The sequence below is a fragment of the Lotus japonicus genome, chromosome 2, assembly GCF_012489685.1.
Source record: "Lotus japonicus ecotype B-129 chromosome 2, LjGifu_v1.2".
In the NCBI taxonomy this organism is placed as follows: domain Eukaryota; kingdom Viridiplantae; phylum Streptophyta; class Magnoliopsida; order Fabales; family Fabaceae; genus Lotus; species Lotus japonicus.
In genome coordinates, this window is record NC_080042.1 from 85218852 (window position 1) to 85229756 (window position 10905).

The 10905-nt window shown below is 41.1% G+C and overlaps 1 protein-coding gene and 1 long non-coding RNA gene across 2 annotated transcripts; one reads left to right on the forward strand and one right to left on the reverse strand.

Annotated features, from left to right (window-relative positions):
* The first annotated feature begins 1341 nt into the window (after positions 1-1341).
* On the forward strand, positions 1342-2193 carry LOC130737151 (uncharacterized). Its single transcript, XM_057588916.1, has one exon. The coding sequence runs from the start codon at positions 1342-1344 to the stop codon at positions 2191-2193; it is 852 nt and encodes a 283-aa protein (XP_057444899.1).
* Positions 2194-2391: 198 nt separating this feature from the next.
* On the reverse strand, positions 2392-4789 carry LOC130735792 (uncharacterized). The gene is made up of 2 exons (XR_009018564.1): positions 4388-4789; positions 2392-2633 (listed from the first exon to the last, which is right to left on the reverse strand). It is a non-coding gene; the product is annotated as an uncharacterized LOC130735792 (long non-coding RNA).
* Positions 4790-10905: the final 6116 nt, after the last annotated feature.

The window sequence follows — 10905 nt, forward strand, 5'->3', positions numbered from 1 at the left end:
ATTTGATGTTTTGAGCAGCAGAATGTCACAGCTTCCGGCAATCGCGGGACCCTCTTAAATGTCGAATCTCCATTGGCTTTTCTCCTAATATGGTTAAAAGTTTGGAAAATCCCCATTGGCCTATGGTCAAAGCAATTTATCTCAAGGGTTGTTCAACCTTTTGGTTCATTAGTTTGCATGGATGAGGAAACAGAGAAGGGAATGAGATTTGATGTGGCTAGAATCCTAGTTGTTGCTCCAGATCCAATTTTGGAAAATCAGATTATACCTATCACTATTGATGGAGTGGATTGCAGCGTCCTTATTGAAGTGGATTATTTTTATAATGAAAATTTGAGCAGAAATCCATTGGAAGAATATGAGCGTAGTAACGATGATGTTAAGTGTGACTCCGATGGCTTTTCTCCGTCGACTTCCATGGTTGCTGAGTCGACCGTTGGTGGAGCAGATGAACCATTGTTGCTGGATGTGCTGGGTGGCTTTGGCGGCTGTACCTTGGAAGCGGGAACGGCTAATGATGAGTTAAGTGTTGATAACAGTTCAGTGTCAAACAGAGAGTTTGAATTGAAGGAATATAATTGGTCCAGTGATTTAAGTTTGAATTGGGAGATGGACCCACGAGGCCCCACTAATTATGTCATTAGTGGTTGGGATGAAAAAACAGAATCCAACTTTTTCAAAATTCTTATCCCATCTGAAGGCTTTAATCTTCTGTTATATGGGTGTAATTTCCCTGTTTACCCTCAGCTCTTTGTGGATCATTGTTCATTGGGGTATCTCATTGGGTCTTTATGGGTTAATTCTTTATCCTCACCCAGGCCCAAGAGTAATGGTGTCGTGCTGAAAGAAATTGAACCAGAGCAAATCGAACATCATTCCGAAACAGAAAATTACGTGGGATTTGGGACTCCAAACTTGGGTGTTGTTGGGTCCTCTTTAGTGGTACCTCCAGCCTCTTCTAATGCCTGGAATGACGTGGAAATTCTAAAGTGTGTGAAGAAAGGGGTGAGTAGACCTTCGAAACGAAGCTCTCTAGAGAGATTGGCTCTGGATTGTGCAAAGCCTGTACAAACAAAACAAAAAAGAGGTCGAAAACCCAAATCCCAAACCGGGCCCTCTATCCTTCGTGAGATTTCTGAGGGAGGTGGGGGTGTCGATCCTGAATTAGCAGAGATTCAGGCTTCTGCAGCAAGTACCGGCTCAGGCAGATATCTCACTAGGGCGCTAAAAGTATGGTATTTGGGGAAATCAGCTGGCTTATCTTATCCTGGGTCTGATGAGGATGCTATTAAAGGCTTAGCAGAAGAGTTAAAAGAGGATCAACCTCCCCTCACCGTATAGATGGGTCGCTTTAGACGATGGATTACATGGAACGTTAGAGGTATGGGGAGTGCTGAAAAAAGGAGATCTATAAAAGATGTTCTGAAGAAGGTAAAATTTGAAGTACTACTGATTCAAGAAACTAAATTGGGTGATAGTAGTAGCAGAACAGGGGAGCGGTTTGCAAAATCCCTCAATTTTAAATTCGCTGAAGTTTTGGCAGTAGGCTCTGCGGGGGGCCTTCTTTCTTGTTGGGATCCTGCTATTATCAATGTCTCAGAGGTGATCAAAGAGCAAAATTATATCCTTCTAGTGGCACAGGTACCTTCCTTACAATATAAAATCTGCATTGGCAACATTTATGGTCCCAAGTCTATGTCATCTCGAAGGGAAGTGTTCACCAAATTGGTTGAGGAAATTGAAAGATTAGATATATGCTACTGTCTGGGTGGGGATCTCAATGGTACTTTGAATCATGGTGAAAGGAGAGGGATGCTTGATGAAGTTGACCCCAATCTTGGTGATTTGGTTTCTAGTTTGAATTTAATTGATTTGCCACTGGCTAATGCGGACTTCACATGGTTTAGCTCGAGGTTTGGCGGAATTTGGAGTCGACTAGACCGATGGTTACTCAGCGAGATGATTATGCGTGACCTTGAAGGGGTAAATCAATCTGCTGAATCCTGGGGCTTGTCCGATCATAGGGCCAAATCACTATCTATGGGTGCAGTAGACTTTGGACCCAAACCTTTTAAATTTTACAACTCATGGATGATGGAAGAGGACTTCAACGATTTGGTAAAATCTTGGTGGAACTCTCCTTTATTGGCAGAGTGGGCTGGGGCAAACCTTCATGATAAATTAAAAGTGTAACGCCCCGATTTCTCGAGTGTTACTCAGTAACTAATTAACCCATTTTCGTAAAGAGTTTTCGTCGATTCACTTATTAATCTTCAATTAATGACAAACCTCTCATTTTACGAAAACTCTTGAAACATAACCTTTCCAAAAACACGCGGAAGTAACCAACATCGTAAAACTTTTTAAATAACCAACTGTAAAGAGTACGAATCAAAGGCCTGAATGAAAATAAAGATTACATCAAAACTTGTTCATTCGAATTTAAGCAATAAAATTGTTCGATACCAACACTTCGGAAACTCTCAACCCCAACAGAAAACAAAAGACTCTCAACCAAAACCCTATTCCTTAGCCTCTTCCTCTTCCTCTGAAGTGTAGTCGTCCTCCGGTATTGGCACGTCACGTAGCATCAACTCCCAAGAATGAGTCATCGCCATTATCTTCACGACCATCTACCCCCCCCAAATAAACACATAGCAAACAAGCAGGGTCAGGTCCAACAAAAAGAATGATAATGACAAAATCAACAACAACATATATAATATAAGTACATTATATGTCTTTTATGGGAAAGAGTCAGTTACTAACGGAATCTCACTTCACACAACCACCTTTCACCTTGGATCCAACACCATTCGTCCAGCAGACGAACAACACCATGAGCAAAGCTCACAACATCATGGCGTTCCTTGGAACGACCACAGCACACCATGGGTCAGACACCCACAAGTCATAACATCACGGTTCAAACCGCATTCACCCTCGCGTGCAAGTTATCCGTTTTGTCTCTAACGGAACCATTGTTCTCATGGTCCATAGTCCTAACCAGACCTATGTCCAAATTATTCACATTTACTTGCAAGCGAGTTATAAATTCATTCTCTTGGTGTTTAAGGCTCTAATGTCAATCCTAGAGTCTTATGAGTTAATATCGTATCAGATTACAACGTCAAGAAATAACAGTCACACTAGTAGGAATTACAGCTGGGTGAGCGACCTCCTAAACAAGTCACAACTAAACTTCATGCAAAGCATAGAAATAATCAGGGCCTCCCAAATTCACAAATTATTTACAAATTCCAGAGGCTCAGTTTACAGATATCATCATATAAAAATCTCACAAAGGTCCCTAATCACATGTTACTAACATTTCCAACAATTTCTCAAATTTAGTGTTTTTGGACAACAGGTGCAGCGTGTACTAAAACTGGTCTACAGACCGCAATACTTAGCCACAAAATTCACATAATACATTTATGGAAAGCTGACTTAAAAACCTACAACTCTCTAGTTCAACGCTGTCCCATTTGGAGCCTAGAATTGGGTGATATTAGCCTCTGAAGTCCTACTAACATTTACAACAATTTTACAGGTTTACTATTCTGGACAGCAGGAACACCAGCCACTAAAAGCGGTCTCCTGAATTCGTTACTGAACCAAAAATCATGTATTTTATATGCCTAGAAAGCTAACTTAAAATCCTACATTTTCTTAGTTTATCAAATCGTCTTTTGAGCACTTTAACTTGGTGAAAACGGGTCTCGAAGTGTACTGTCCAGCTCAGGAAGTTTTGGACAGCAGCACAGCATCACCAAATCCATGCATAAATCATATAATACCTAGCCATTTAGCAAGGCTTCCTAAGGATCATTGCATACATTCATAGCATCACTTTTAATTCTTCATATAAGGCAATTGGCATGACATTCATAAACCAGAAATGGTCAGCCAATAACATGCGCTCTAGGTCATATACCAGACGTATGGAAACTTAGCAAATTTAGTAATTTTTCCTATAATTACATGTTATCCAAGATATCAACTCATACAATAGATACCATACACTTTTCCCCTAATCACATTAAGAAAGCATGGTCAGAGACCAACGTATTCACACAAAAAAAAACAGAAGCTTTGATTCAGGTTCACACATCAAAATTCCAGACCCAAACATTCATCAACTTACATGTCAAAGCATATGAGAATCAAACCAAGAATAGCAAATCATCATGGGTTTTACACATATAATCATAGGGCCATAAAAGTATACTAAATAAGGATTAGGGTTCACGGTTATCATGGCATAAGGGTACAGCAACAAGCATATTCACAAAACTCATGCAAACACATGAAAGATCAAAACTCTTCTCAAAGATTTTCATGGCAAAAACCTAAACTTCTACCCTTTTCCTAAACCAGCCCTTACCTTGGGTTCTTGGTCTGAAAAGAAGAAGAGAATGAAGTTTGGAAGAACAATCTCTTGCTGTCCAAGTCTCCTTCACCTTCCTTCTCCTTCGCGAAACCCTCTCTATTCGCGCTCTCTCCCTTGCTCGCGCGCGTGACCGGCGACAATGGTGGTGGCTTGGGCGGCGGCTCCCTTCTCTTCTCTCACACGTTCTCTCTTTGTTTTTCACGTGAAGGTGCTGTAGTGTATCTCTGTTTTCTGATTGTGGAAGAATAGGGTTTCCCCCCTTGGCTAAAATCCCATGCAACCCACAAGTGGGCTAGGGTTTTGTTTTCCACAAGCCCGACCCAAGTCCAACCTTAACCCACCAGTCTAATTACCTAATCAGACCTGAAACTTACTAAAACCTAAGCCCTCAAAGGTAAATTCATAATTAAATTCGGACTTAGAAGAAAAACAATGTAATAATCCCGCTGGCACTGTACAGCCGGAACTACGTTCACTAAAGCGGGGATATCTGGAGCTACAGATATCGGATCGACACGAAACCACTTGGAGAATTTTCTAAACTTGAAGGGCTACAACTCTCATGAAGGAAGTTTTCCCAAATGAAGTCGTTAAGACCCTCTAAAAATTCACACAAGTTGACAGTTCTAATCTGCCAGTTATCAAACATAGCCAAAAACTTCAATTTTATTCAAACTTCCACAAAATTGTTCCCAATTGAACTTAGGGCCTTACAAAAAGCGTTGAAAAAGGAGATAAAGAAGTGGAAGGGGAGCAGTGCTCACACCATGTCTGACAGAATTTTGTTTTCTGTATGTTGACCCAACTTAGAATATTTCATGTTTGGGGCTGCTCGCTAATATTGGGATCTTTTGCCTATTGTTTGAGTACTCTTTTTCCCCCTCTGGTTTTTTCCCATTGGGTTTTTCCTTTGGGGGTTTTAATGAGGCTCGACTCTAGTTCCATTGTGATCCCAATCTTTAGCTCGGGGGGTTGGCACTGCTTATGCTAGCTCATGATATATGCTCTCTTGCCTTGCCTTTCCATCTACATGAGAGGATTGTTCTCATGACTTTTCATTAATAATATCATGACTTTTATTCTCAAAAAAAAAAAAAGTCGAATCTCCATAAAAGTTCCTTTTCAAATTTGAGCTCGTTAAGTTAGCTATGTGTGGCCTCAATCAGACTGAAATTTTGCGACTTGTAGCAAGGGATGTGATCCTTTCCTTCCAGACTGTGTTGAGAATTTGATATTTTTTAGCAGCACCATGTCACAGCTTCCGGCAATCGCGGGACCCTCCTAAAAGTCGAATCTCCATTTAAGTTCTTTTTCAAAGATATAGCTCGTTAAGTTAGCTCTGTGTGGCCTCAATCAGACTGAAATTTGCGAATTGTAGCCAGGGTTGTGATCCTTTCGTTCCAAACTGTGTCGACAAATTGATGTTTTTGAGCAGCAGCATGTCACAGCTTCCGGCAATCGCGGGACCCTCTTAAAAGTCAAATCTCCATAAAAGTTCCTTTTCAAATTTGAGCTCGTTAAGTTAGCTATGTGTGGCCTCAATCAGACTGAAATTTTGTGACTTGTAGCAAGGGATGTGATCCTTTCCTTCCAGACTGTGTGGAGAATTTGATATTTTTTAGCAGCACCATGTCACAGCTTCCGGCAATCGCGGGACCCTCCTAAAAGTCGAATCTCCATTTAAGTTCTTTTTCAAAGATATAGCTCGTTAAGTTAGCTCTGTGTGGCCTCAATCAGACTGAAATTTGCGAATTGTAGCCAGGGTTGTGATCCTTTCGTTCCAAACTGTGTCGAGAAATTGATGTTTTTGAGCAGCAGCATGTCACAGCTTCCGGCAATCGCGGGACCCTCTTAAAAGTCGAATCTCCATAAAAGTTCCTTTTCAAATTTGAGCTCGTTAAGTTAGCTATGTGTGGCCTCAATCAGACTGAAATTTTGTGACTTGTAGCAAGGGATGTGATCCTTTCCTTCCAGACTGTGTTGAGAATTTGATATTTTTTAGCAGCACCATGTCACAGCTTCCGACAATCGCGGGACCCTCCTAAAAGTCGAATCTCAATTTAAGTTCTTTTTCAAATATATAGCTCGTTAAGTTAGCTCCGTGTGGCCTCAATCAGACTGAAATTTGCGAATTGTAGCCAGGGCAGTGTTCCTTTCGTTCCAGACTGTGTCGAGAATTTGATGTTTTTGAGCAGCAGCATGTCACAGCTTCAGGCAATCGCGGGACCCTCCTAAAAGTCAAATCTCCATTTAGGTTCTTTTTCAAAGTTGTAGCTCATTAAGTTAGCTCAGTGTGGCCTCAATCAGGCTGAAATTTCAGAACTTGTAGCCAGGGCAGTGTTCCTTTCGTTCCAGACTGTGTCGAGAATTTGATGTTTTTGAGCAGCAGCATGTCACAGCTTCCGGCAATCGCGGGACCCTCCTAAAAGTCGAATCTCCATTTAAGTTCTTTTTCAAAGATATAGCTCGTTAAGTTAGCTCTGTGTGGCCTCAATCAGACTGAAATTTGCGAATTGTAGCCAGGGTTGTGATCCTGTTGTTCCAAACTGTGTCGAGAAATTGATGTTTTTGAGCAGCAGCATGTCACAGCTTCCGGCAATCGCGGGACCCTCTTAAAAGTCGAATCTCCATAAAAGTTCCTTTTCAAATTTGTAGCTCGTTAAGTGTAACACCCCGATTTCGGTGGTGCCACTTTAGTGACTTTAAAGCAATAGTGCGGAAAAGCGTAATATTTTTTTCGTTTTCTTTTCAAATAGAAGACTTAACATAATGAAGACTCAACCCAAAGATAATAAACATAAAGTAATTGGGGATAGTGCCCGCCGGCAAATAAGTACATCCCATGGTCAGAGCCATGAGTTTTATGAGTACAGTTTTCAAGAAGATAAGTCAGCCCCAAACGGCCTTCGAAAGACTTCCTATGCCTGATAAACTCTCTGTGATCCTCCTAGAAGAGAACCACACAAAAGCTAATAGTCAGGGACCTACCCTGCCCCAAAATGAGAAATGACAATCAGAGCTGTGAAAACAATCCCCCATATAATATACTCCTAACAACGACCCTCATCCGATCATGCATGAAGTCCGGGTCCACGTCGAAGGCTCAGTAGTAGTCGTTGCGCTCAGGATCCTCCCCGAACGACGAACCATCTTGAATCAGCGGTTGGACGTCTGGCAGCAGGCCGACCGCCCAAACACAACCATACACACAAAGCCAAGGCGCTAGGGTCAACTCACGGAATATAATAGATAATACAAGCAACATGTGATGAATAAAGGGGTATATATATATATAGGTTGTATATATACATATAAGTTCTGTATCGTCTACCCTAAGGTATATACATAACATGTTATCAGATTTCTAATAACAATTCAATATTCAATATCTCAACAATTCAATAAGTTATATCTTGAAAACTCGATAAGCAACATATCAATGAATATAGTTAAATGCATGGTATGCCAATGCAATGTCATGCTCAAAAGATGATCCGGATAAAATGTCACCCTCACGATGACTCGAAGCATCTCGCTCCGCTAAAGCATCTCGCTTTTATGAAGCATCTCGCTCCTGTGAAGCAGCACACTCCTGTGAAGCATCTCGCTCCTATGAAGCTGCACACTCCTGTGAAGCATCTCGCTCCAATGAAGTCCGATCTGAGATCGTCCTTCGGAAAGCAGCACACTTTCCAAGAAATGTATGCATGAATGCAATATGGTTAGCCAAACAACGAATCGTCCTCACCAAGGCACGCGTATCTAGCTAGAGTACATTGTTTCTACCACACCCTAAGGTACACAAAGAAGTGCTAATCGCATCTGGTAACTTTCCTAGTCACTTGGGCTCACCGTCTCGATGGCCAACCAAACTGCTCAACGAGCAAAAGAATGCAGCTCGCACTCAGTGACCTTTCAACTTACCATGGCTCACCATCTCGATGGCCAAACAAACTGCTCAACGAGCAAAAGAGTATCAACATACTCAGAACTGACTAGCTCCCCGGCTTATCCCTTGGATTGGCCAACCAATAAAACTTACTCATCGAGTAAAGTGCCAACGCACAATGGTTTCCCTAGAAACCTGGATCCGACGACACTTCTCATTTTCAAAACTTAATGTTCAAGCCCTAAACTTTCGTCTGAGTCTTTTATCATTATATTAAGGGTTTTGAGGTTGTTTAATACATTATGGAGGTTCATTATGAAATTGTTTAAGTTTCGTCTCTAATCCTATTAGTTTCAAAGATCCCATAATTCCAATGATTCCCTGGAGAAGGTCTCAAAACAAAAGGTCCATCATCCCCCAAGTAATGGCCCGAGAAGTTCCCAGGTAAGCTGGCCGGGCACAATGCCTCATTAAAAGCCCTTCTTGTAAGGCCCAAGTTTTAACGTTTTGGATAAGTGAATAAAATAAAAAGTTATTTGATTAAGATAAATTTGGGAAGGAAAGAGGTTCAGGAAAAGTCCAAGAATGTATCGAAAAACCGAAAGAGTTATAGCACGACTAACATACGCTTAACCTTAGGTCGAAGGTATTAGTGAATAGTTAATCTACGCTTTAGGACACGATGGAAACTAATTCCAAAAATCCTCAGAGAAATGTTAGAACTTCTCTTTTCCGTCCTTAAACAACCATTTCGATGCGAAATCCTGGAAAGTACGAACGTCAAATTCCAATTCTCGGAAGTTTGCCGAAACGGAATCCCTGATAGTTCGAAAAACCTAAGATCGACAGACGATGAAGACTTTTTCTATCCGGAAACTCAAATGAAGATTTCACCCGCGTTCTCCTATTTCTCTCATCATTCCTAATCTTTCTTCAGAAGGAAGTTTTCTCATCCGACGATCACTGCAAAAAGTAGTTTTTCGGGATAAACCGACTTACACCGACTTATGCCGATTTTGGATCTTTTGGTTTAATTCCAAGAATCCTGTTTTGAGTTCTGGAATTCTGTCGCCATAACCTATCTTAGAATGCGCAGAGGAACGCGCAGGAAAAATCGGAATCGCAAAAAAATCATTTTTCCGTTTTTTCCAAAACCTATAAATAGTTGAAAAATTAGATTTTTTGAGAAAAAACCCATTTTCCCCCACCCCAAAACCGCGAGTTCCTAGAGAGAGAGAGAGATCCGGATCTTCGTCGTTTCTTGCCCGTTTGCTTCACCGTTCGTCACTAATCGAAGACCTCGAGGTAGGTAATCTATACTCTCCTTCGAATCGTCGTTTCTGTCCATTTCTCCTGCGACTTTCTGAGTTCAAAATTTTGAGGTTTTTGAAAAACTGTTCAAATCAGCTGATTTCAGCGTCTAAACTTCTTCCCTGCATGCTCCTGAGCGTGTTCTGCGGATTAGATTTTGTCAAATGTCGACGAAATGCCGCCGGGATCAATTTCTACCCTAAATACCCATTTTTCGCCAAAGTCGCAACCTTTACGCTCTAATCTATCGACTTGGCTTAGTGCTAGTAGGATTTGTCGTCATAAACGTCGTTGTGGACGTCCCCATCCAATTTGTTTTTCAAAAATCCAATTTTGAAATTCTGAGCTAAAAATAATGACCAAACTACCCCTATATCAGTTTTCGATCCGAAAATTTTTCCGAGCCTAGAACCGTCTTAGTTACGGCTTATGTTAACCTAGGAACCAAGTTTGATCGAAGAAAAATCGACCCTCCCAATTAAGGAAAGTGGCCGAGAGCTATATCAAGGGGGGAGGAGAATCCGATTTTTCGAAAACTTGTCTTAACGCGTTAGATTGTCGTACCACAGAGTTTGTAATGTACCGTGTAACCCTAGGACTTATTGCTTGCTGAGTTCCTGACTCAATGTGTTGATTTCTGTGATTTTGGCTTAAGGTTCTTTTGAGGAGTTTCCTGGAGATCAAGGCGAGGAACGTGAAGGAGGTTGTGAGGAAAACGCTGGAGGAGTTACAGGTGAGGGCTACTCTCTGAATTACTAGATAATGCTTTAGGTGTCGATGAAATTCGACTTGATTTATGTGTTATGCACCTAATTGCTAAATGTCTGAAATGATTTCTGAGGCTTCGGCCGAACTTGTTGAGTACTTGATGCCATGATATTGTGTGCTAAATGATTCACATGCTATGTGCTACATGGTTAACTTAGGATGTGTTGGAATATGCTGTTTATGCCTATTGGTTGAGCTGTTTCATTGATGCTATTCCACTCGTGCCTATGTTTCTGGAAAGTGAGGATTACGGGCAAGTCATGCCGAATTTTTATGAGATTTTGAGAGAGTTTTAAAGGACGAACGGAGTTCGGACCTTGTTATGTTTTAATGGATCGAGACCTTCTCAGGGAATTATTTGAGATTATGGGATCTCTAAAAACTCTTAGGAAGTATTATAAGATTAAAATGAAAACTATTTTATCACGGAAAACTCATAAGACATTAATCAACTTCTAAATCCTTTGAACAATAATGATACCCTTAGATAAGAGCTTAGAGCCTGAATATTAGTTTGGGAAATATGAGAAGTGTCGTCGAGTCC